At 39.3% G+C, this 27732-nt stretch overlaps 1 protein-coding gene across 2 annotated transcripts; it reads right to left on the bottom strand.

Annotated features, from left to right (window-relative positions):
- Nucleotides 1-506: 506 nt before the first annotated feature.
- LOC128073213 (ADP-ribosylation factor-like protein 8B) lies at nucleotides 507-27732 on the bottom strand. Of its 2 annotated transcripts, XM_052667807.1 has the most exons (7): nucleotides 27347-27719; nucleotides 23040-23120; nucleotides 8713-8786; nucleotides 7819-7912; nucleotides 5601-5668; nucleotides 3891-3961; nucleotides 507-952 (listed from the first exon to the last, which is right to left on the bottom strand). In XM_052667807.1, exons 1-7 carry the CDS (start codon nucleotides 27533-27535, stop codon nucleotides 903-905), a joined length of 627 nt encoding a protein of 208 aa, XP_052523767.1. In that variant the 5' UTR covers nucleotides 27536-27719; the 3' UTR covers nucleotides 507-902. The 2 variants fall into 2 exon arrangements, with proteins under 2 accessions (XP_052523767.1, XP_052523768.1); XM_052667808.1 differs by lacking the exon at nucleotides 3891-3961 and having other exon boundaries at nucleotides 27347-27732.

The raw sequence follows: 27732 nt of genomic DNA, 5'->3' as shown, positions 1-27732 counted from the left end.
AGAAAACTAATCCTACTTCAGCACCCAGATACACTGGTAAATTCTGCTAGATTCAGAATGGAAGCAGTAATCAATTCAAGCACAATACAAATGCTTCGAAATACAATAAGTTTGGGGGCAATAACATCAGTTATCAGTTAACATCCATAAAGAAAAACAGTGCATACTCTCACCTGCTGTATGCACTCTTACCTCTCTGAGAGGCAAAAACTTCCACTGCAGCCCCTGAATCCTTCTTTTCCCAAGAGAGCATAAGATTGCCTGGAATTTATTTTGTTTTTCACTTCCCAAGGTATATTCAGATGAATCATTTATTTTTGTGGCTTTGGAAATAACTTCTCACCCATCACAGTATTTGAAAGTGCTCTCATTAACAGCATTTTGACAACTAAGAAACTTTTAAATATGGTTCTATTCGATTATTTAAATTTAACTACAGGCGTTAATAGGAGAAACATTCTGTTTGAATAATTGAATGACACCTTCAAAAAGAAAAACCAGTCATATCTGTTTCCACTGTGCAGTTTATTCAGTTTAAAATTAGAAAAAAAATAACCAAACAAAAAACACTGTTTGATAATTCACATGCATAAACTCAAACATCTCAGCCCCCAAAAGCACCAATTTCTTTCCATCCTGTATTAAGGCATTCAGGAATTTCATCTAGGCAAACAAATATCTGTATTTATTAAAAAAATAACAACAACAACAAAAAAACAAAAAACAGAACCGGAATGGAGAGACAAGCCATAGTTTAGTTTTATTTCCATTAACAAATATGATCAAAGTGAGTCCTGTCAGTATGCAGCTGTATTCTTTTATCTTTTCAGTTGTATATAGCTGATAGGAGTCAAAGTGATTGGGAAAGAAGAGTTATCTTCAGCAAGTTTGTTTTGTTTTCTTCAACAGTGTCTTGATTTGGAGTGCTGAATAAGCCACTGCAACGTTATGTCTGCCAGGACAGACAAAACAAAATGAAAAACTCAACAGTCTGTCTGCAGAGCTTGGAGGGACAACACAGCACAAGCAGGTTAATACAAATTAAAAAAAAAAAAAGCAAATAAAGAAAACTCAGTAACCACAGGCCTTCATTCACACCTGATTAAAAACTGAGCACTCAAGACCACGTGGTTCTTCTGTTGTTTTTTGTTTCTAAATCATGAGCATTTTTATATTCCTAAAATACGATGACTGGCATTAAATTTTCTACGTTACAGATAAAGAAATGTTGGAAAAGCAAAGATCTAAAATGACCATAGAATGTACTGTAAAATCCAAACTGGAATGAAATGCAGTATGAGAACAAAGGCAGAAACACATGACCAAAAGAAAAGAGAAGGACAGGCATCTGACAAGGCATTAAGAAGCCATTTGAGTAGATTCTAGGAACCCAAGGTCCCTGAAAGACATGGAACACTGGAGTAAAATTTGACAGCTGAAATTGATCCCCCTCCTGATACTAACTTATGCACTGGGCTGAAGACCGCAGTAGTTTACAAACTGATTCATGAGCAGATCAGTTGTTTTTGCCTCAAGGCAGTAACATCTGTTAGGGTGGTAGGAAGGATGCCAGGAGGCAGGAACAACTGTAGCCCTCAATTTTAAATTTTTTCGCCCTATTTGTGCTAAATCCTAAATGGCACTCCAGGAAGATCAGCTTAGGCACTGAGGCAGACAAAAGCATCCCAGGGCATCCAAAGCTAATAACTATGTACTAATCTTCCCCAGTCTCTCAGGACACAGAAATTGACAGCCTCAAACAAACACCCCTTGATGAGGCTCGTTAGTTAGGTTACAGTTTGCACTGAAAAATGACTCTCTCGTTCAACTGCATTGACATCAATCATAAATGTGGAGCAAGAGGACAGCTCCCACTTTTCTCCTTAACAGAACTGTATTTTCATCATTTTAATAAGCTAAATACATTTTCATTACAGTTTTTCATCATAAATGATATCTACTAGTCCTTTGATCTCCCCAGGTTATTGTTCAACCTCTTTTCAGTTTCCCAGGTCTTCCTCAAAAAATGGCACAGAATGAACACTGTGTTCCAATAATGCTCATGCAATTCCAAATGCACGTGATATACATCATCCAATCTTTTTTGTTTTTAATTTCCCTGTGCAAATATTCAGAAACCAGATCAGCTTTCCTAGGCACAATGTTACATTGGAAGATACTTGACTGATTCTCAGCCAGGACTTCGGGTTTTTTTGCTTTTTTTTTTTTTTTTTTCTATCTCTACTCTCAGGACTCCCACAAGTAAGCGATCTATACTGTTCTGCATTAGTGATCATTCTTTTCATTAGTTTCCCATTTGCAAATTTTAGCATAATTTTTTTTGCACGCTTTTTTCCTCACAGCCATTCACATAAATGAACAAAGATTAAAACCTATTTTCTCCAGAACGCTGCCAGAAATGATGCTGCCTGATACATTTTCCAGCTACATTATCGCTTTGAGATCCTTCACTGAAGCCTTAATGATTTGATGAGGCTCAGACACCACATTTATAAAACTTGAAGGCGAAGATGGTACTTAGGTGAACCAGGGAATACATTACGAATTTTGAACAAACCCATGCTTACTTAACTGGGAGCCACATAATTTCTGGAGCCATCCAGTTTCTGGTGTCCTCCACTCAGTTTTTTCTTGCCTAACCTGTATTTTACTTTCTTCACTTTGTTGCTAATTTAGGCCTGCCTCCAAACTCAGTCTGTCCTTCACATCTGCAGATATCCCTAAGCCTATTCTTCCCAAGTTTAACAATACATTCTGTGCATTCCCCTTACTAAGAAATAATGGTTACAACCCAAGCTGGAGCAAAACCAGGTCCCCTTCAAACCAGTGCCCCCAAAGCCTACACACCTCATCCAAGGGAAGAGATGAGTGGTCTGCCTGACACTGCCGAATACATTCCTGCACTTGGCTGAAGTCTCCCTAACTCTCTGAAGATCAGGTATGATAGCACAGTCACCTCACTACTCCACTACCTGGTTCTTCCTGCCCAAAGAGAAAATTTTCCCTGCTACTGCTGGCTGTCCATCAATTTTCACTCCCACTGTCTCTCACTCAGCCGAGTCCTACAGAGCTGACCAGCTCTTCCAATGAGCCTGTTTTCCTCAAGAAGCAGCTAAAATATCTACTAGTTTGTACGTGTCCCAGTGAGCACCACACGTCACTCTCTGCACAAGGAAGATGGCTGCCAGGGCCGGCCCACCCTACCTTTCCTCCCGCTCACTGCAGTCGCCAAGTAAGCTCAACTGTCACACAGGATAGAGAGGAAAGGGGAGAAAGGGGAGAACATGACAGAAGACAGGAACAGGAAAGTGAACAAAAGAAGAAAGACTGAGAAGGGCAAAAAGCGAAGGCTAAATATGAGACAACTTCATGTGGCTTTTACAGGTCCCCAACAGACTTTAGGGTAAATTCAGCATATCTTCAGTAGGACAAAAGCAGTAGTCACTCTATTTCAGGAACACCCTATAGACATGTGCATATAAGGTCTGCTTTAAAAGAAAGATCACATATGGAGAGAAACACTTATTAAAATTTATTAAGTACCACCTAATAAATGGAAGGCCTTCATACACAGTTACTATTTCTTTCAAAAGCAGCACAGTCTTTGTGAGGGGTTGAGTCCATTTCATTTTTAAACCCACTTTTCCAAGACCTTTGCCAAATTTATTTCTCAACTTCCTAGGAAGTGATTTTTAAATTAAATATAATTACATATTAAAAGATACACCACTGAAGGTGGTATTTCCAACAAAGTCTTTCAAAGTAATTTGAGCTTTTCAAGCACAGGTGGGAGCTAAATATTCAAATATCATTAATGTTTCTAAACATCTGATCCAAAGTGTACAAGACGGGGCTAAAAGAAAGCTTACCGATGTTATCCTTCTCTTTACAGGAAATAGAATAGCAACAGATTTCTCTGTCTTGAATAGCTGAAAGGTTTCTACAGAACAAAAAAACATTTTAATGTCACAAGAACGAGCAACAGAAATTTCCTGCATTTTATTCACTGGGTTAAATTCTACTCTCATATATTAAATTTTTAGAATATGCCATAGCACGTTAAATTATTATTTTTTTAATTATAAACACATTAAGCTTATTAAATTATTTCAAACATTTAAGCTTCTCATTAAGTTAATGGAATAATGAATAATAAAAAAGCAGAATTCAATGAACTGACAGTAACAGTCTGCGCCAAATAACAGCACTTGTTTTAGTGTTCAAAACTTTTAGCTCTGTTAACACGCACAATCAAGCAACAGTATTCAGCATTATTCTTCAGAAAGCTTACTACATCATATACAAAGGTAATAGATCCAATTCCTACTGAAAGGACACCTCTCAGTTAGGAAGATATTGTTTCTTAATTTACTTCAGTTTCATTATGGGAATCTCCCTATTCCTCCTCAGCATTTCTGAACACTTTTCTATTTTTTTTCATTTGTTTATCCTCACACAAGTGAAAGGAACATGCAGGAAACAGATGATGCTCATGGAACAGATGGCAAGTAGAAGCACTGAGAAAAGAAGAGTCTAAAGTTTTGCAGAAAAGCACCAGGAAGTGCAAGCTGAACAGGAATCAGCAATGTACCCTTCCACAAAGAAAGCCAAAGATACCCTGGACTACGTTAGGAGTAGTGTTGCCAGTAAGTCAAGGGAGGTGACCATTTCCCTCTACTAAGCACTGATGAGGCCAAATCTGGAGCTCAGTGTTTGGCTCTTGTGTCTCAAGTAGGAGAAGGACAAGGAGCCACTGGAGAGGCTCCAAAAAACAGACTACAAAATTATTAACTAGAGCATCTTTCCTATGAGGAAAAGCTGAGAAAGTCAAGGCTGTTCAGCCTGAGGAACATAAGGCTTAGGGAAATGGTCCTGTGTAATTAGCCCTTAGGAGCCCAGTTTGAGTAGAGGACCTCAACTAGATGATCTGCAGTGGTTCCATCCAAACATTTTGTGATTCTGTTTCCTAATTCTCCATTGCTCAGCCTTTGGATCATCCTTCTAAACAGAAAGCTTTGTTTCACTTCCTACTGATTAAAATTAAGTGATCTGAGATACAAAAATGTATTCTGCAAAATTATTGCTATACCAACCATTTTTACAAAATTGTGTACTTCATTTAAAATTACCCTTGCAATGCAACAATTTAAGTCAGTTTCAGTTATACATGAATATATGCTTAGGATACATGTAAAAAATATCCAAATTGCTCACATTTGTAGACAGTAGTTTGAAAAGATTCTGCTGTAATGCCATTTGAGCACTAAATTGCCACTACAAAGTACTTTGGGAAGTGATCCTATTACTATCTTTAGCAGTTCTATCTTCAGCGATGAGAGAACAAGATTATTTGAAACAACTCTGCACAACTGAAATCATAACCAAGAGAGGTTCAAGTCTCCTACAGTCAGCTATCAGCCTAGATTGCTATTTCAACTGCCAGGAGCACCTGAAATGGAGCATCTGAGAATGCAAAATGGAACCTCTTACAGTTCACTATTGCCACAGACTACCAAGCACTTTCCTTTATATATCTTATTTCATAGTGGTTTAGCTTTTTACACTGACCAGCTACTTACAATTTCTCAATCAGCTGTTTTTCATCCAGTGCACCTGGGAGGTCTCTTTTATTTCCAAGGACTAATACCTGAAAGAAATAATTAATATTTATATTAATCCATGGGCAATAACAATTTATTTCTGTATTCTGTCACCTATTGCCAATATATAGGATCTTGTTGCCAAATATATATATATATATATATATATATATATATATATATATATATACATACAATGCAATAGCTGACATATTCAGATTGACCAATGTCTGTGTGAGCAGCCTGGAAACATCCTTCCCAGCCAGGTACATATCCTCGGAAAACTGAATGTATTCAATCATCAATGAGTGCATCAGTATCAGAAGTTCCCTACACAGACTCCTTTAGCATGAAACATAAACTTGGAAGATAGCATTAATCACTGCACTCAGGCCACCAGTAGACACTGAATCTACAGGACCAGATCAAATGTATGAACCCACCAGTAAACATTGAATCCTCAAAATCACCTAATTCTCTCTCCAGTTCTGCTTCCCTGGTTCTCAATGTAGGTATAATGAAGGTATACTAATCAGGCAGCCAAATCACAGCTCACCCCTATCCCAGCTAAACAACTGATTCCTTTCCCTTCCCTTTGAACACCCATTATAAAAAAATGCAAACAGCAACAATTACAAATTAAGTCTGAGAAATGCAGAAAATTTATTAAACATATGCTCAGACTTAAAGCCTCAAGTACAAGTTAAAGTCAGATGAATGGTTTGAGTACATTCTAAGATAAAGTAAGCAACAAAGGTTTTTTTAATTATAATTGCATCACTGTTTTACAGATGTGTTTCAATTCCCAGACAAATAAATGATTGTCTCATTAATTCCCATGCAACTGGAACACAAAGAAACCCGTTATTTTTACTCTCAGATTAATAAAGTTATCTTAAAATTTATAATGCCAAAGCCTAGTTAAAATAAACTGGAGAAAGTTCAATACTAGTGACTATCTATTAAATAAAAATAAGTAAAAAGTACATTACTGCACTGTGCTGGCCAAGCTGAGCAAATGAAATGTGGCATCATAACATATAAAGCCAAAGGAATTTAATTAGGTAGTTCAGATAGTGACCTATTCTGTCAAGGAAGGGACAGTGAAAATTAAAACAGTCCATGCAGAGAGTACAGAAGAACAGGATCACCCACCATGACTGTAGATTTCTGTAGGATTTGTTCAGTATTTAAGTAACACATAAAAACAGAATAATAGCAAACTTTATAATAAAGATTAAGAACCACTTGAAAAACTCTCAGATAAATGCATTTGCCTAATTTTATTCTCTCAGTGACTTCATGTGAACTTTCTGTCCACTCCTCCTTAGATGACTTCAAGCATTTGTACTGGGCTGAGCATCCACACGCTTGCAAAGAGGGTTGAAGCAAAAGCCATTAAGCTGTCAGTAAGTCCTCTCTAATTTTTAAGTATTATTAGTTTCTTTCTTATGATCAAATAATAACTCATTCAGTGATGTCAGCACTGAGGTCAATGCTAGATTGATTTATATCAGGTCTCAAATGACACATTACATTTCAATGAATCACTGATAAAAGAATCATAGGATGTCCTGGGTTAGAAGGGACTTTATAGACTACGTAGTTCCAAGCTCTGTCATGGGGTTCAACCTCATTTTTGAACAACATTAATCTCTAACTCCATAATTCCTCAGCAGAATTTCAGCAGGATTATTATTTGACACCTCATACTTGAGAACCATTATAATTTTGCATTTTTTCAAACATTTTTATTTTGAAAATCCAAACAGTCAGGGAATAGAAGTCAAGATAGAAAAAATCAAGTTCCTCCACAATCTCAGGAAGCAGAGGTGACTATGTTAGCATCTGACAGAAAAACAAATCTCACATGTCTTAAGATACTGCCACAAACATATTTAGGTCATAGGTTTAAACCCAGTTGACAAGGGGACTGTCTGGAAATAATTATTTTCTGATAATGCCACATGTGAAAATGAATTTGTTCCAAATCTCTTCTGACTTTTAGACTAGAAATGTACAAACACATTGCAGCTCTGATAAGATGCTAAGTCCTGTGAAAAAATATTACAAAGTTGTATCAAGGCTGCATCAGACTTAAGCTAGTATTTTCTACAGTCCAGGAGAGCACATTCACAAAGATTTAAGACTACACCATCTATGGTCCGGTAAGAACAATAAAAATCAAAATACGTACTGGAATTCCATGCAATTGTGGTTTATCTATCAAACTGTGCAGCTCATTCTTTGATGCTTCTACTTTTTCCAAGTCTGCTGCATCCACCATGTAACTGCAATAGGAAAACAGATATTTATGGTATTGTCCTTCACTTACAGAAAGCTGCATTAAAAGTTCAGTATAATTTGACAAATGTGTTCACATTGCCAACAGCATTAAACCACTCCTCATTTGTATAAACCCTGCAGTTATTAATACTGGAAGATACAAAACTGGAACATACAATTTCTTATATATCTGGAACACAGGATGTATAAAACATTATTTGTATTGTCTTGGGTCCTCTCACTGAATGGTTTGACAGATTTAAGCATCCTATTATAGACTTTTCTAGAAGCATCTGTTTCCAGCAGCAATATTTTTTTCAATTAAAAAATCTAACATCAGCAAAGTAGTAAAGAGTAATGGATAAATGGATGGAGACAATGGACTCTATTAAATACACTTCTATCTGAACCTATATCAAGTGCTAGGAATCAACAAGAATATGACAAGCATAGGAAATAATTTTCTGTCAGCTGCATAATGTGTATCTTTCATCCAGATGCTGGAAAAGTCGAGACAAGTCACTCTAAATGCAATAAGTCAAGTAACTCTCTATTACAGTCCAAGTCATTTTTTTCTTAAATTCTGCTTTATGCTGATGTAGTAGCCAGCTTCCAAAAAGAAGGCTGCTGCATGTTTTATGCTTCTTTCTTGTTTTCATGTTATCACCAGGCTCAGTTAAACATCTCACCATAAGAGAACAGCAGCACAATTAAGAAATGGGTAAGAGATGGAGATGGACAAGTGTGCAAGCATATCTGTATTTCAATGTTAAAAATATTATGTATTTTAACATTAAAAACTTACACAACCGCATTGACTCCCCTGCAGTAACGCTCCCACATGCTTCGAAACCTTGGCTGCCCTCCAATGTCCCATACCTGGAAAAGATAAAAACACACCAAGTCCAAAACTCTTTTTGAACTATACAGCACTAACAGAAAAGAGTGTAACAAAAGAAGTCTTCCATGCAACATGCACATTGAGTTTACACTGCCTGACTGTAGTTCCTAGACTGTCCTCAAGAAAATGATATTCTCAGCTCCTTCAGTTCTGTGACTGAAAGAGTTCCAATGTCTAACAGGACACTTCTGCCTTTTTCCATTAATAGGGAAAAAAAAAGTCTGAATTGTTTAAATACATGGTCCATGACCCACAAAAGATGGCTTACTTGAATGAAAACATTTATTGAGCTGCATTTTTTATGGGGCTAGGGAGACCTGAGATAAGAACACACCAAGCCTTCAGTGGGATAAAGGAGAATACTAATAAAAAATTGGTCAGAGAGTAGAGCCAGCCCATGTAAAGGACTGTTTATCATAGGGAACTCCAGGACCTCAGCTCTCCCTTTTGTTCATTAGATGTTCATAAAAGACACAGGAATTAGCTGATTAGAACCAGAAAACAAACAGCAGGGTAAGGTAGGCCTGAAGTGATTAATACGTGAATCTTAAGAAAAGGAAACCTAACTTCTGCTTGGGATTTTATAAAGCTCCAATCCTGCAAATGCTTATGCCTACTATTAACACTGGACAATCACAGCGAATTCTTTATCAAAGGGCTAGCACATTATTCTTCTATACAGGAATTACTTCTCCTTTGCTTACAAAAAATTAGTATTTCTGGTGGATGCAAATAAACAGCTTCAGAGATCCAAGATCAAAACAGCAGGGGAAGGAACAATTGTGAATGCAAGGACTACATGTTGATGCAGCTGCTGCAGCTACATCTAAAGGCTGCAACATCTAACTTGTATTACATGCAGCATGCCTATTAAAATATTAATGAATACCGAAAAATAAAAGGAGTGGATTTGTTCCTATACAAAAGACTTACCCCTTATTTCAAATGATTTAGCTATCAAAGTTATATGTTCCATACATCAAAACTAGGAGGCGTATCCATTACAGCCCAAACTGAATTTGCAAGTAATATGCATAGAAGCAAAAGTTTATGCCTTCCAAATTTCCTTAGGAGTTGCTTTCACATTTATGCTTTCTAAATCAAAACAGATTAAAGCTGCTGTGACAATATAAAACAGACATGGATTAAGGACTTTTTCAATTAACGTGGACTGTATTTTTCCTTCCACAGTCCATAGATCACATTCTATGACTGATAATCTTACCATTCCTCTTGGCATAACATTAGTACATCACATAAATGTACATTGTCTTTGATCCCTCTTATAAGATTAAGAATTTTACACATTAAAGAGAGTTGGGTGAACTTCTGAACATGAACTGAGTATCAATTATGATCTGCACTGACATCTGAGGTGCTGTTTCAGAAGTCTTAATAAAATAAACCTTTTCGTTTTAAAGCTTGAAAGAGGTAAGTACCCTGTTCAATATTATAGTTAGATGACAAACCTCTCATCAACACTAATTACTCAAATAACTCTTCAGGACCTTGAAACTAACTGTAGCCATCTGGTGACATCTGTGTGTCTGGAGAAAAAGAACAAATTACTTTCTTGGTAGATCAGAGGAGAAAAGAAGGGGCAAAAGGATAAAGAAGGCCAGTAATAAGATTAGATTTCTGGAGACTGATTGCCATTACTCCTGGTAGCCAGAAAAATCCAGAAGATGTGGCCTGGACTAATCTCAAAACAAATACAAGATATTGAAATACTGGTTCTGTCCTTGTTTGATGATATACTATATGTATAATGTGTTAAATCACACTGCAGAACAAGTGTTATTCTCATTAGGAGAAAGAGTCACCTTGAAACAACAGAAAGATAAGTCATTTCCAGTTAGTTTCCCTCACAAGGCTTACAGTTATTCATTAAAAGTACAACACGAAGGACATGAGGTGTTCTTAACGACATGTGCAAACCAGCTTTCTATCATTGCATTACGTTATAATTACTTTAATCAGAAAATGAAAATTAACTGATGAAGTAAAAAATTACCTACTTATTTATGAAATTAAAATGTTGCTAGGAGTAACTTTCTAATACTCTTTACTACATTGAATCTCTGCCCTAAACCATTTTCACTGTAAATCAAACAGACAGAACTATAAGAGGCATTCTTACATTCAGGAAAAAGAGATGTGCTGGCATTACAGATGTTTTCGTGCCTGAGCTCTGCATGCTTTGTATGTTACTTATTTTTTTGTCCGAGTATCTAATACTCAGATAAAACATTCTGGGAGAAGAGGGAGACTACACCCTACCAACAGAATATCAAGTTAGCTGTAAAAAGAAAAGTTCACTCTGTCTTGATGGTCTTAAAAGAGACTGGACTTCAATTTCTCCTATAGTTTTTGTTGATCCCTCAGGAATAAAATTTTCACAACGTATAATAGGTAGTTTTATGCACAGATCAGCTGATGTTAAGCACAAAATGCCTACAGAATGACCAAAACAGATTAGAAGTTTCTTTGATATCCTTTGCCATTCTCTCAGAGGAGATTAATATCTTAAGTTGTTCTTTAGGCTAAATCTCATTTCTATGCATTTCTATATTCCTATTCCTGTAACATTTTATAAATCACTACTTCTTTTGCTCTCATCTACATCTGTAGAACAGTAATTCCTACCATGCTTGCAAGTCTATACTCTCATAAAGAAATGTTTTAATTTGTAAACAAGATTAATCACTGTACTTCAGAATCGCCATTTACCATAATCTGCCATACCACAACTACCTGTTCAGTCAGCCTGTTTTAGAACAGGAAACTCTCTGGGTATGTCTCTTGTTCATACGGCCTTAAGGCTCCTCGCTAAGACTGCAGATATCAGCTATGTTTAAGGAACAAATATTTTCCTTTTGCACAGAGGTGTATCACGACAGTTGAGAAAAAAATGCAGTTATGGATTACATTCAAAGGTTTTCAAAAGCTTTTCTTTATGGGGAGGCTCATTAACACTCTAGCCGTGCTTCTTATAATTAGCTTATACTGTAGGAAAATTTGACAGTTATTGAGAAAGTTGCAGGAAAGGATATGTAGTATTTTCTAAATGCCAGTTTTTCGCAGCTTTTTTTTTTTTTCTGACATGCTGGGTGGGATTTATCTTGCAGACAGAGATGAGTACAGTGATACATTTCTGTCTTCATGTTAATGCACGGGCACAATACCTAAGACCTCACTGCAGGCTGACAGCTGTTCATCTATTCAGCTGACCAGAAGCAATGTTTTCTTTATGATGATAGTATTTCACTCTAGGCTTGCCAGTAGTGACTAGAGCTTCTTTCAATATTAAAAGAGCTTAATCTTCATGCAGATATGAAGTTGATGGCATTGAACCATCCTGATTTGCAAGCTGAATCTGACACAATAAGTACCTGAACATAGAAATATATATTTGATTGGATGTAGTCAGAAACCACTAGCCATAAAATCTAACCTAAACAAATAGATGAGAAAGCTTTAAATACAGAAAAATATTTGGGCAGAATAAGGTAGCACGAGCAACATTCAGCAACATGTTGTACATAGACAAATCCGGGTATACTGACACGTGACTTAAAGAGCTCACACATGTACAGCAAGCACAGTGACAGCATTCATAGCCAACTCACTGTGGAACGGCAAAGAGTAACTGGAAAGCAGGGAATTCATTTCCTGCAATTTCAGCCTGCTAAAATGTAGGCATCTCATCCAAGTTACTAGCAATCTGAAGCTCCCTGAGGGCACCCAAAGCAGAAAAAGATGTCATCTGTCTTACCCACCTCACCTACCAGGTGAACCACTCTTGCAAAGCACCCACTGCCTTCCACTGAGTTTAGGCAAATGGCTCCAGTTGGCTTCCTGGCCAAGATTAGGGGAGACAAATCCTAAAAAGTCACCTATTCTAGAGTGGAATGTTCACTATGTAACATTCTCCTTTCTTGCCTAATAAATGGGAAGAATAAAAAGAGCTAAATCAAGTACACTTTTTAATAAATTGCCTTGTGGTTACAAAAGTATGGAGCCTTACTTGTAGAATACTAACCATGTAGTTCATTATGAAAGCGAGAACACACTCATAGTTCCATTAATTGTAGTTAATATCTGTCTACTACGTATTTTGCAAACATATTAGCAGTTGCCTTAGAGCTGAAAAAAAAAAGGCACTCGGCTACAGTTTCTGCAGGCAATACTTCCCAGAACACCCTGTTCTCTGAAAACAGCCTTGGTCCTTCAAAGAACCCTGTCACCCCTCCATGGTGATAATGCCCAACTTTTTAACATTTTTGCAATTAGGTAATTTATTTTAGTCATGCCAGTCAGAAAAAAAATGTACTGTATGCACAGTTCACACCGTTCATAATTAATTTAATCGTGGCACTGCATTGTCAGCGGAGAACTAGAAACAGCACAAAATGGCTGAAGAGACACAAGGCACAATGTCTGCTGGACTTTAAATAGGACACGGAAGCAAAGTCTGTTCTCAGCAACCATTTTCTGAATTTAGTGCTGCTTACAGCCACGATGTGTTCTAAGGCAGGAATGCACCAGGAAGCTTCGGTTTAGAGATAAGACTGCAGCCCCCTTAATGAAGATGTAACACATTACTAAACACAAGAAGCCAATCCATCCTGGCCTAAAAACTGTGTTCTCTGCCAGGCAGAAAGCCTTGATTAAAGGTGGGTGGTCATGAACAATCCTCACATAATCACAAGACAAACTCCAGACATCAAAATCCAAGAGATTCTGGTGAAGGTCAGCATACAGAAGTCATTGCTCTCTATAACTTCCTGAAGGGAGGCTGTAGTGAGCTGGGGGTCGGCCTCTTCTCTCGTGTCATTAGAGATAGGACCAGGGGGAATGGCTTCAAGCTACGGCAGGGGAGATTCAGGCTGGACACTAGGAAGTATTACTTTTCAGAAAGGGTGGTCAGGCACTGGAACGGACTGCCCAGGGAGGTGGTGGAGTCACCGACCCTGGGGGTGTTCAAGGAAAGACTGGATGTTGTATTGAGGGACATGGTTTAGTAGGAGCTATTGGGAATAGGTGAACGGTTGGACTGGATGATCTTTTCGGTCTTTTCCAACCTTGGTGATTCTATGATTCTATGATTCTATGATAAGCTATGAGCAGAACCTGCGTTTGGAAGACAGCAAGGAGACCAGAGACAAGGTCACTGCTAGCTCCTAACAGCCGATCGATAACTACTGCAGTAATTATTAATTTTACTTGCTCTTGAGGAACATACAACCATGAAAGCAAAATGAGTACGTGCTCAGTAGCAAAAACTAGTGGAATGTGCAACAGAGCATATGCTGAGAAAACATACTCTAATACTGGTAGACTAGACAACAATAGGACATTCTCCGATGCCAGCTTTAACTCCACTGAACTCCCACTGTCTGTCCCCCTTGTTCTCTTACCTCTGGAATGAGCAATTATGACAGATTCTCAGCATGCATCAGTGAGACAAAGCTGCTGAGGAAATAACTAATCAGAAGCAGCATTTATGGTCCCCAGGCATTCCAACAATATGTTGGAATAGAATACATGTTTATATAAGTTACAGAAAACTTCAAGCTGGGAATGGATAAAAGAAGATCAGAATCCTAAATTACCTGGACCAACTTGAGAGACAGTCTGAAATACAGCAGCTGAGATTTAAAATGTGCAAGTTCAACATCCATATTCAGAAAGAAGGAACCAAATACACCAACACAAAATAGATGATAATCCAGTAGATTATTATAACGTTTCCCACGAACAGAAAAATGAGCAGTGTTTTTTACGGCTGCCAGACACAGAAGAACAAAGCAGCTCAATCTATTATGATGACAAATCATTCTAGAAGCTTTTTTTAACTCTGAGAGTGAAAGTGCATAGCATAAAACAAGGCATACTGTGGAACCCTCTTTGTGGAACACCAAATTTTAAGAAACAGCTATTTAGAGATATTTGGGTAAATACCTGGTTCATTTCAGAGCACAAGGCTGGTTTAGACAATTGAGTCAGCTCCTTGAGATCAACTGTTCTCATTTTTAGGAGTCCTAACAGTTACTTTGAATGGCCAGTGAGATATCTGAGGACTCTGCCTTCTGGTCACATGCATTTGCCCAACCATTGAAGACCTTTCTGCCAAACACATGATCCTAACTCACATTACTTTCTGAACACAATTGTGCACATACACAGCCTCCAAGAATTCTCTGATTGCATGGTGATTTAATATTTTCCCTGCCCTTTACTGGAATCCAGCAGCTTCACATCCCACTAGTACTGGTAGACTGAGACACTGTAGTCCAGGCATGGCTTCACCAATGAAGAGGAGATGAAGGTTTCCCCTTCCTCAACCTCCTGGCAGTATTTCTCCTCATGCAGTTCATGAACCACTGGCCTTCTTTGCTGATTCATGGTCAAGTTGATGACTACAGGACCCCCCATGTCCTTTTCCACAAAGCTGCTTTCCAGTTGTCTGGTTCCCAGCATGTCCTGGTGCCTGGGGTTGTTCCTCCCCAGATGCAGGCTTGGGACTTCCCTTTGTTGAAGTGCTTGAGGCTCCTGTCAGCCCATTTCTCCAGCCTGCTGAGGTCCTTGTACATGACAGAACAACCACATGGTGTATCTATAGCTCTGCTCAGTTTGGCAGCACTGGCAAACATGCACAGGCTGCAATATGTCCCGTGAGACATCAATGAAGATGTTAAATACCTCCTACTCACTGACTAGTGACTGGACTTTCTAATGTGATGTGATCCTGATTGATTTGACATTAGACCAGAGATAGTATGGCCTTTTCAAATGGACCCAAACTGGAATACTCCAGTACTTGCAGAGAATCTGCTGGAGCTGTATCAGCAGTACAGTCACAGGGTTATATTATAACATGACACGTGAGATGGTGGAGCAGCAGCTGTTTTTTAATTGTAGGATGAAACATTAAAAAGCAGGAGGATTATGCATATCTGCCAAAACTTGAAAACAATTATTTAGAGGAGGAAGGAATGCAGCAATGAAGGAAGCAAGAGAGGAACACACTGAGCTAGGATCCTTCTCCATCACATCAGAGCAAACAGCAAGCAGCAAGATACCTGGCTTGGCCCTCAGGCACTTGCCCAGGCTGCAGCTGCCATGGGAAGAGGCTGGCCTCTAGTGGTGGCAGCTGGGGTAACTGCAGTCCGACCTTCTCGGCTCCAGTTCTCACCAGGCTGCACTACCCAGTGGAATGCAGAAACCAACTGGTGGTACAACTTTAAGACAGTAAGTTTAAAGCACATTGAAACACCAAGGAAATTGGAAGTTGCTTTTTTCTGTAGACATTTCTTGTGTTACAATATTTCTTTTTTTTATTTCTTATTCTAGAACTCATTCTAAGATTCGTTAGAATCAAAGGTTGATTAGTTTGAGTTTCACAAACATTTCAGAGAACAGTTAGCAATGTGCGTCTTCTGAGTCTCCCAAAACATGGTATGTTAAATGTTCTATCTATTCTCTAGCTTACTGAACAGTAAACCTCACCAGAGTAAAAGTATCAGTAAAGTGCTGATCCAAAAACAGAGCAATACCACAAAATCAAATCACTCTGCAAATGACAAACATTTTTTTGAATTAAAACCTCAAATTATTTCAATCATACAGCTTCATCATAACTAAATAAATAAACAAATGAATGAATAAATAAATAAATAGCCATCAGTTTCACTATGAACTTCATAAGAGCCTTAATAGATCTATAAGTTGAAGTACATTAAGCATTTTGATATTGGAATCCTGTAATTTAATACTTTGACCACAGCCTTAAAATCCACTAAGCTTCCTGCTTGGACTCTAAATGGTGTCTGCTCAAACATTTGCTCTTTTTCTCCCATTTTGTTTTGGAAACAAAAGGTACTAAAGTTTGGCAGTACATGGTTAGAGCTGAGAGCTTTATGATTTTTATCACTCTCAACCACATGAGCCACGTTACAGACCACATAAAATTGGCAATCTCCATTCTTTAGGCCAACATAAATCAGTATTTTTCTTCCCATGTGGTTCAGATAAATGCTTATACCTAAGTATGCCGGTCACCATACTTTTACACTCTAGGATGATAGACTAAATACAAGAGTAAATCCACTGGCTTCTGGAAAAGGCTGTCAAAACAGAAATAAAATAGACTGTTGTTTTTGTTGTTTTTTTTTGAATAGTATAGAATCTAGAGACAGAACTGCAGTCAAGAAACCAGACAACGATGCTGCACCAGCACAGTATTTACTTCTTAGTGGCCTAAATGAAAATATGTCAAAAAATATGTCAAAAAAACACAAGAAGGATTATTACCACTCTCTTTTTGGTGGTGTAACTTTCTCTTCCTAAAGTGATCAGTCCTAGTCTTCCACAATGCCTTTTTTTTTCCCCCATGATGACTTTTTGACACAGATTGTTACTCAGTCTCACTCTTATACTAGGTTTAATTTCTTCTTCTATGCAGCATACCAAGATCTCCAAAAAAGGTCAAATGCAACAATCTATCCGCATACCATGAACATTGTTCCTGACACATTTCAAGGACTTCACAAGTTCAGTAAAATAATGCTTTATCCAAGAATGTTCATAGTAGCTGATGGCTGTATTATCGTAGCCATTTGGTACTTGAGAAAAAATCACGCTTTATTGCTGACACAACCCCCTCAGTATTCTCCAGTCATCAACATATCAACAAATTACATCACTCTTCTCACAGTAAAATAATTTTTAGAAATTGTATCTAGCAATTGGTAAGATTTTAACAATTTATCTGAACACAACAATAGTGACTTGGAAGTACTTCTTGACAGGCTTTTAGGGAAGTAAGCTTTTACAGGGAACAGCCATATCCTCTTTTTACTATATACTACTGTCGCTGAGAGACAATTAGAACTTGTTGGGATCAATTATTTTCCTGTGCATACTGGTTTCCAAACTAAATACTGTTTTCAAATCCAGTTAATTTATAATAACGTTAGAATTATCCTTTTATTCTTACCAACTGTACTGTAAAACCTATTCTATGACTTTTGGAATCGGACACAGTTGTACAGAAGCTCACAGATATCTCATGCTTGCATGATGTTCATCTTGGAATATCAATTCTGGCACAAATTATTAGTCTTTATTTTTGCACAGGCTTGGCAAGGAGTGGCTGAAAGCTGCCTGACGGAAAGGGACCTTCGTGTACTCATGGACAGTTGGCTGAATATGAGCCAGCAGTGTGCTCAGGTGGACAAGAACGCCAATGGCATCCCAGCTTGTATCAGGAATGGAGTGGAGAGCAGGACTAGGGAAGTCATCCTGCCCCTGTACTCGGCATTGGTGAGGCCTCACCTCAAGTACTGTGTTCAGTTTTGGGTACCTCAGTACAGAAAGGACACTGAGGTGCTGGCAACAGGCCCAAAGAAGGGCAACAGGGCTTGTGAAGGGCTTGGAGAATATGGCCTATGAGGAGAGACTGAAGGAACTGGGGCTGTTTAGTGGGGGGAAAAGGAGGCCAAGAGGAGACCTTATTGCTCTCTTCCAATACCTGAAATGTGCTTATAGTGAGAGCAGGGTTGATCTGTTCTCACTGGTGACAGGTGACAGAACAAGGGGAAATGGCCTCGAGTTGTGCCAGGTTTAGATTGGATATCAGGAAAAACTTCTTCACAGAAAGGGTTGTTAAGCACTGGAATAGGCTCCCCAGGGAGGTGATTGAGTCACCATCCCTGAATGTGTTTAAAAACTGTTTGGATGTGATGCTCAAGGACATGATTTAGTGGAGGGCTGTTAGAGTTAGGGTAGTATGGTTAGGTTGTGGTTGGACTTGATGATCTTTAAGGTCTTTTCCAACCTGACCAATTCTATGATTCTACGATTCACTATAAACGTGCTTAGTCTTCTGAAACAGAGGGAAAGTTCACTTAGGAAGACAAAATTCCTGCATGCCTGAAAGAACAGTAAGAAAAAATTTCCTGTCCAAATAAATGATAACTTAAAAGACAGTTTGACTTCCTAAACTAGAACAAATAGCTTTTTCTTGTGAGTCTGCATTTGCGGCTTCATATCACAGTATCAATCACAATTCTGCCACTGGTCTAGTTCTCACAGACATTGGCCATTGATGGTTAAGAGACTAAGAATGCCTTAGGATGCATCTACACTTGTAAGGCAAGTACCTCTGGTTGCTGTTGCAAATACATTATCTTTATTTGCTGTCATAGCTAGCACAAGTTCATTTGTGTATAATAAATAGAATAATAAAGGAGAAAATCTATACAATTAGCACATCAATCAGACTTTTGGTATTGACGGCCAATGACTTTTTCATAAATTCTCTTTTATAGCTAATATGAATTATGAATAAATTCCAAGGATTAGAAAAGTTTAAAATCATTCAAAGTTCATAAATTCTAACACTACAGCATTCAACATTTAGTTTAAAAAAATACTGTCACAATCATACATATTCACAATCAGTCTACGTATGCAAATTGAACACATAATTCTGCCAGCCCTCTAGCCATAGTCTGTGTCAAATGTACTTACGAGTTTATAGGTGTCAGGGTGGAAGAATGAAGGAAAATGCAACTTTCCTCAGCAACTGAAAAACTGCTTTACTCCTCTCCACATTCTGTCTCTAAATATGGAGCTCTGCAACTAAGATAATCTACCCAGATTGCCCCCAGAATGCACATCTGTACCCTGCTTTCCCACATCACAGTGGCAGCCACATAGCTGGGACTATACTTCTTCAATAACTTGACTGGGGGCAAACTAGTAAAGTTGCGCTGCTTTTGTTTTGAAGAGGTAGCTTCCAACTACCTCAGGTACACTGATAATGCTTTGCCATGTGATCGCTAGCGCAGATAGAATGGAGCACTAGGGTGTATGAATAGGCTTAAAGTAGAATGTAAAGCCTCACACTAGGATCTACTAAAGCTGATTGTAAAAGGTGACCTTTAACCTCCACCACCCTCACCTGACTCCCTCAGTTTTCCCAGAAGTAAGTCTGGTTTGTCCTCACTGTAAGGAACATCACTTTCAGGTTTAGAAGTAGGCAGAAGAGCAGGTGTGATAAAAGATTTTTTTTTATTTTTTGATAAGGGACTGACTTTACCTCTCTCTACAAGAAATATAGTTTGGAAAGAATTTGGAGCCTAAATGAAAGCTATTTAGAAGCTCTGATTTTGATTAAAAAGGTGAGGTTTTTTTTCTCCTTAGGGAGAAGACAAACAAACAGGAATGCATCAAGCTGCTATTACATTTGAACACGTTCTTTCTACATCCAAGTTCAAATCTCTGATCAGCAATAGCAGATGGAAGACATAGCTATTGGAAGACATTTAATTAACAGAGGCACTCAAAACTAGTATTTCTTTTTTCCCCCCTATCATTCACTGACATCCACTCCTGGACATCTGCTGCTTTCTCTTGAATTCACAGGAGCCGTTACTTAGAGGAATGAGGAGTTTATGGACTGACCTTCATGTGTATGCACCATGGGATGAGTCATAAAGAAACAAGGCAGTGAAAGAAGGGAGCGTGTCTAACTAAGATAATGACTGCGATAAGATTTGGAGGGAAAGTTGTTCTGGGAGTCACTGAAAAATGCCCAAAAGACAGCACAGTCACTGGTCACAGCCAACACAAGGGTAAAGTCCTGTTCGATAAACTTAATCTCCTTTTATGACGTTACCCGCCTAGTGCACCAAGTGAAACCAGCTATGTGTTATGTGTGCTATTTCTGAGTTTCAGCAAAAATTTTGACACTCATTTTCACAGCATTCTTCCAGACAATAAAAATTCAGCACACAGCTGACAAAAACATAATGCAGTGGGTGAACAATTGGCTGATGGGTCACGTCCAAACGGTATCAGTAAATGGGGTTACATCAAGCTTAAAGCCAATCACTAATAGAGTTCAGCAGGCTCAACTTCAGGGCCAGTTCTCTTTTAATATTCTCATAAATTACCTGGATGTAGGACTCTAATGCATACATTTTAAGTAAATTTGCAGACAGCAGTAAATTAGAGGAGGAGCTGTTGGCTCCCTTGAGAGTAGAGAGGCCTTGAAGAAAGATCTTGACAAACTGAGAGAGCTGGATAATCACCAACAGCGTGAAGTTTAACAAGAGCAAGTGCCAGATTCTGCATAAGGGACAAGGCAACCCTGGATATACAAGCAGATACATGAATATAAGGGTTTGCTACACACATGACTAATACTGAACTACATGAAAATAATGAGAAATTTTATCTTTAGGAATAAACCACTAAACTGAGAGCCACTGCACACTTCAATTTCTAGAGCTCTCAACTCACACCTGATTTCTTACTTACATAAATTCTTTGAGTCAAAAACTCTTTTGAAGGTTTTCTATCAAAATTTCAGAAAATTACTCACGTAATTCCTGCTTTTTGTGCTACAATATATTTTAATAGAAACATGATAAAGGCATGATAATTTGTATTTACTTTATTAAATTGGACACTGCCATCAAATATTTTTTTGTCCTGTGATGACATTCTTCAAAGGGTTTGGCCACCCAACACTGACTTTTGCAGTGCTCATCACACAACAGATTTTTTTAAGCCCACAGATACACAAAAACCATCTTTACTGAAACAAACAAACAAACAAAAATTTAGGCTTCTATCAACCATCTACTCTTCAGGAAATATCAGACTTAAAAATACTTCTATAATTCTACTTTGTCTTCCTGCTCTGCCAACTCTGTGATAAAAGTATGGTCAGATTCTCCCTCAAAGCAGGCTGTATTCACATACCATAGTGATTGTTTACAAAGACACAGAACTTAGGTCATCATAGAAGTAATGATTCTCCTCCATTTCACATTCTATTTTGTTTTATATTTTACCCCACATCATTTTTAAGCCTTAACAGCCTTTACTGTGGACCTAGTTTTTAGATATTCATCATCATTTATTTTTTATATTCCGCCAAAATTTCCTGTAAAATTAAAATCAGGTTAAATCATGAACAATATTAAGAGTTGTTATTTCATCCAAACCTGATGTGAATCTGAAAGAGAGCTTACTAGAAAGAGGGTTGGAGTGCTGCAAGTAAACAACTGGCTCTAACATTGGATCCTTTTCAATGTATTTCAAAAGTCTGACTTTACTAGGCACTATAATATACAGGTGTTTGTAGTGCATCTAGTGATTATCTTACATCCATTGAACATAGAAGCAGATACTCAATTTAATGTTCAGCTGAAACTCCCTACAGTCACGAAAGATTTTGAAAAAGCATACCATGAGAGTAACACCAGAAAAAGGCAGTCACAGTATCTACATTCCTACGATCATTTTAGGTTTTGGATGATGATTATACTTCAGCTTTAGTATCTCCCAAGCAACAGAAGTCAGTTTTCCGTTTTATCAGCCCGCACTTGCTCATTGTTTAAAGTGAGCGGGTAGATAATTTGCAACTGCTTATTTTCACATTACAGGTGCTTTTAGAAAATCATTCCTAGGTACAAGAGTCATGTCAACCCAGAGGAATAAGAACACCTTTAGAACTGAGCAAGAAAGGAGAGAAAATGAAGGAAAAGAAGGGAAAAGTCAAGGTAAAAGCAAAAACCTACATTCTCTTCACCTAATTTTAGATAAAAGTCATGAATTTGAGCTAGACTAATCAATCTGATTCCTTTTATTATCAAACAACAGAGAGAGCCTTAATGCTAGTGATTTATCTGTATTTTGATGCCTATGCTATGAATTACAATCAAACTGGCAGCATCCATATCTCTCCACATCTTGAAAGAAAAGGGGCACTAAGAGATGGTGCAGACACAACTGACTTAGATTATAAGTACTATTACTTGATAGCTAACACAGTGTGAGCTAAAATGCATTCTCCACTGAGCTTCTAAAGTTAACAGGAAAGTTGCTCTAGATTTGTGAGAAATGAGAAGAGAGTACAAGAGTGGCAGCTCCAGGTTGTTCACATGGCTCCCCAAGTATCTCAGAGTTTTATGACCTTTCTAATCCAAAGGAGAGCCAGGTTCCACCTGGCATGGATATCATGAAATAATATATATTAATGTAACACAGAAATGTATAGCTATGTGCTCTTAAAAGAATTTCTGAACTACAAAAACAGATATGTGATCCTTTATCACCCGAAAAAAACAACTTTGCATACAGCTTCATTACAAATTCTTATCGCACTCTCTTTTAATTATACATTCCATATTAATGCAACCATGCACACCTACCTTTATGGTAACGTTTCCTTTTGTTATTTTTCTCATATTGAAGCCTACTGTGGGAATCATATCTTCTGTGAACTGCCCTGACTGGAATGCAAAAAAAAATTATACATATTATAAAATAACTGATACAAAGCAGCTGAATTTCTCATTTGCGAAATAAAATTTTTATTTTAAAACACAGTAAAACACCACATTAATTTTCCACAAGAGAGCATTGGCCAGAACTTCAATTAATGCATTGTCACGCCAAGGAAGACTGTTCATTTCAGTCCCTTTAAATGATCTTTTATTCTCCTCAGTGACTAAGATCACCCCAGAAACCACGAGACTTCAGATAATTCCTCATCTGATTCTTGAGCAAACCAGAAAGCAGGGGTGTCAAAATATAATAAAACTGACTTTACTCGAATTTTTCCCCATTTTGGATGGGGGGGGGAGGGGGTTGGACTCGATGCTCTCTGGAGGTCCCTTCCAACCCCTACAATTCTGTGATTCTGTGATTTTCACCGCTATTGCCAAAGGTTTAACGTCAGATGTAACAAATGGTGAAGTATTCATTTAAAGAGCACTCTGAGCTTCTGAATAGGTGAACCTGAAAGAACCTGAATAGAAACCTGAAAGAATGTCACTGAGACAGGAAAAGTCAAGGAACAATTCAGTATACCATAAACCACAACAAAATGCTGAATGCCTACCTCCAACCTGCAGCAAAGACAAGTACTTCTACAAGATAGATACTCATCAGTACAACAAAGAAACCTTACAAAAATTTACCTACTGCAGAAGATAGCTTTTCACGAGAAAGGTGACACTCATTCAAAATGCATGACTTATAAGGGACTGAATCTCAACACCAGTGGTGCATTAGGACATGACCAAGGTTACTTAATAACTCTTTCTATGCAGAGGTCCAGGCCCTGCTGTCTGCAATGCACACAGTAGTCCTGGTTTTCTAACCACCCAGAGAGAAGGAGCATGGCGCTTCCTGGAATTGCCACCACCCTTTTGTCTCTATCTTCCCACATTCCCTTCATTCACCTCATCATCCTTTATAATCTTAATTTTTTCAGCATACAGGTATACAAATGAGGGAAGCAAACATCCTCCAGCAGGGCCCTCCCACTCATGAAGCAGATGATCAGAGCTGCAAGGTGCAGCACAGCAGCAACTCATAGCCCCATAGTGCCACCAGCTATCCTTAGTGCTACTGCTGATCACTACATGCTTTCTGCAACTGCTTTCCTCACTCATGTCAAATTGAGAACACACTGCACCTCTGCTTTGTGTCCATTAAACTAGTACTTTTAATTTGGGATTAAAAACTTATATAGCCTTTGTCAGCTATGTGCTCTTCTCAATGATTTGGGGGTTTGGAATTTGATCGCTTAGGCAAGAACCAAATTCCATCAATTACTTGTTTGATCTTAGCACTGCGAAATTCTGTACTACACATCATCCCCATCTTCTATTGCTGGAAGTCTCTTTTTCTTCTTCCTTGCTTCGGTGACTTGTCAGCAGCAGCAGAAGTGAAGACAAATGCACCAGCACTCTCCTACAGATCCACACACTCAGCAGTGACAGAAGTTTCTAATAGGATGCAATAAGACAAAGCCAATCACTACCAACCTGCTGCAGTGGGTTCTAGCCTATTTGGTAAAATATATAGTATATGTACTTGCGGAGGACAAAATTTGTGTGGACATATACACACCTCCTAGCACATAAACCATGGGGATGTAATATCACTATTTAGCAACAAGAAAGCCTGGAAAAAACAGATACCCAACTTAGTAAGTTACTGTTTAGGCAAAGCATAAGAAGTCTGGATTCCATTTTGATCACAAAACATACACCACATTCAATACACTAAACTGGAAGATAAAAACAGAAAACAATCCAGTTTGGAGGATAGAATACAGTATATGAATGTCTTCTCCTTCAACAGTTTTAACCTTCTAAAATTTTCAGTTCTCGTTGAGTGGATCCAGCTACAAACTATGCACTATGTTTACAGCTCTTTATTTTCCCACAAAATGAAAAAAGGAAATGAGTATTTTTAATCTTTCACCCATATTAGCACAAAAACTCAGATTACTGTCTTGTTTCAATTGCTGTCAGCACCATAAAGTAAAAAGTTCAGTTTTGCTTAGTGGCAAAGTTTTACATGACAAACGAATCCTGAATATTCATGATGTACAATTTCATTGTTACACTTCAGTAAAAGAGATTGTATCTTAACAGAAATGAAAATAACGAATGCAAGAAGATTGTAATGTCCTTTCTAAATGCTGGTGAATATCGAACTGAAAATGAATACAGTCATTACACCTTACACAATCAAAAACAATGGTGCAGATTCACTTCAATACATCAGTGTGCATCCACAGTAAGAGGCAGTGAATTTATCCAAGGTTTCCACTGTTAACCAAGAACTAAATAAGGCTCCATCAGGGAGGAGACTGTTCTAAAGCATGCTTATTGGATGGTAGCGTAAGAGAGACTCAGAACATTACTGCACAGTGGGAAAAATAATTATTTCCTACCATTTGTTTTTATGATCCACTGAAGTATGCAATGAGTTCAAGTATTCTGTTTTGTAATTGCTATTTTCCCCCTGTTGCATGCTAATCACACACAGATGCCTATCATCAGTCTGTTCGCCATCCTCTTATCAACTGACACCTACTGCCTTATCCTAAATCATTTACTCCCAAATTCTTCAACCACCCTTCCTTGGTGTTTATCAGGGCACGTGATCTCCAGATAAAAAAATCCAAAAGCTACATAAACTGTAATCTGTGACATTTCTCAGATCAGAAAACATGGATGCCTTGCAGAATACTCTTTAAAGAGATGCTGACAAAAGTAGACCTGCAGAAAAAGGGAGTGTTATCACATCTGGGTTAGCATGAGAAAGACAAACATGTATGTTATTCTACAGGTGTAGTCTGAATGAGTGCGCATTTACAAGCATAAAGTCTGACATTGCACACTACTGTTAGAGCACTGAGGTCTCTGAAATGCTGCGCTCTCTCCTGCTCCCTTTATTAAATCAATTCAAAAACAATACAATCTATTATGTCTCCTCCTTCAGCAAAGCCTGCTGCAGGAAGCACGCTTCCAATGGATTACAAGAGTACAGAGATCTATGCTACTATGACCACCTGAAACTAACAAAAATGCGTATTTAATCTGTTTTCTGTTTACTGACAGATGTGCCTCAAAGCACACTATCCTTGCTAGCTGCACTTTCGCCACTCCATTCCTTTTTATCCTTTCTCTCAACTTCTTCACTCACACTAATTCACCATATCCTTTTAGTGCCTGTAACGCACACGAAGGAAACAACAAATGCCCTATGCTCACGTTCATCACTGTCTCCCTATCTATGACTACAGGCCCTACTCCTGCTTCTGTCCAACATCTGCATGCTCCCACCTCGTGACAGGTGAAGCTGCAATACAGTGCAGAGCTGATGACCTCGGAGAAAACGGCACCATTGACAAGCTTCATGATCAGCACAAACCCTATGTAACGTGCATTCTTTTGCAACCTTCTGATGGAAACCTTTGGGGCAGATAAAAAAGTGCACGAGAAGGGTGGGCAACACATGACCCAAAGATGAGAGAGTATTTCAGCATGGAGAAAGAATGGAAAATGTCATGGTAGATGTCAGTGCAGACGCTGAACAAGGCAGCAAGGCCATCCCATTGTTACATGGGAAGGGAATGGTGTGCCGGCCTTGAATGCTAGGGAAGGGCTGGCCATCAGGGAACTGTGGGATGTGATGCAGCTGGCGGGAGAAAACAGTAAAGGGAAAGTTAAGGCCCTGGTGGAAGCACAATGTATTACTGATTAATTTGGAATACACTGACGTGAGCGGTAAGCTCTCACTGACGGGTGAGAATTTAGGAACCTGGTTTGCGACGGTCACGTTGTGCAGTCGCGACACACGAGGTATCTTCTTCCTCTCCTGGGTAAAATGCCAGCCCCATCCGAGCCCGGAGGCCACGCTCGAAGCTGCAGAAGGCCCGCGGTCCCTGACGGCCCCACCCGTCCCGCCGCGCACGGCTGCGGGAATGTCATGACAGCAGACGGCTCCGCGGCGGAGGCGCAGCCCGCACTTGTTGCTGGGGAAAACGGAGCGAAGGGGCCGGCCGAGTCGGGCCGTGCGGCCAGACCTCCGCTCGCTGCGACTGGGCGGCGGCCGCAGCCCGCTGCCCCCCGGCCGCCACCCGCCGCGCCCGCCCGCCCCAGCCCCTGCCCCTGCCGCCGCCCCAGCCCCTGCCCGGCGGCGGCGTGGAGCGTACCGCCAGCACGGTGAGCAGCGTGGTCTTCCCCGAGTACTGCAGCCCCACCAGCGTGAGCTCCATCTCCTCCTTCCAGAACAGCGAGCGCAGCCACTCCAGCACCCGCGCCACAAGCGCCAGCATCCCGGCCAGCGCCCCCGACCTGCGGCAGGCGCCCAGCCCCAGCGGCACCGCCTCGCTGCTGGGCATGGCGGCGCGGGGCGAGGCCAGGGTCGGCGGCGGACGAAGCGGCGCGGGCACGGAGCGCTCGGCGGTGTCTCACGTGACGGCGGCGCCGCCGCCCTTCTGCCGCTGCCACTCGCCGCAGATGTGGGAGGGGTTTGGCCCGGCCCAAGGGGGTCGGCGGGGAGGAGGAGGAGGAGGAGGCGGTGGCCGCGGCTGGGCCG

This window comes from Tympanuchus pallidicinctus, unplaced genomic scaffold (genome assembly GCF_026119805.1).
Source record: "Tympanuchus pallidicinctus isolate F22 unplaced genomic scaffold, pur_lepc_1.0 scaffold8, whole genome shotgun sequence".
Taxonomy (NCBI): Eukaryota; Metazoa; Chordata; class Aves; order Galliformes; family Phasianidae; genus Tympanuchus; species Tympanuchus pallidicinctus.
The sequence above is the reverse complement of the archived record's forward strand: the minus strand, read 5'-3'. Positions and strand labels throughout refer to the sequence as shown.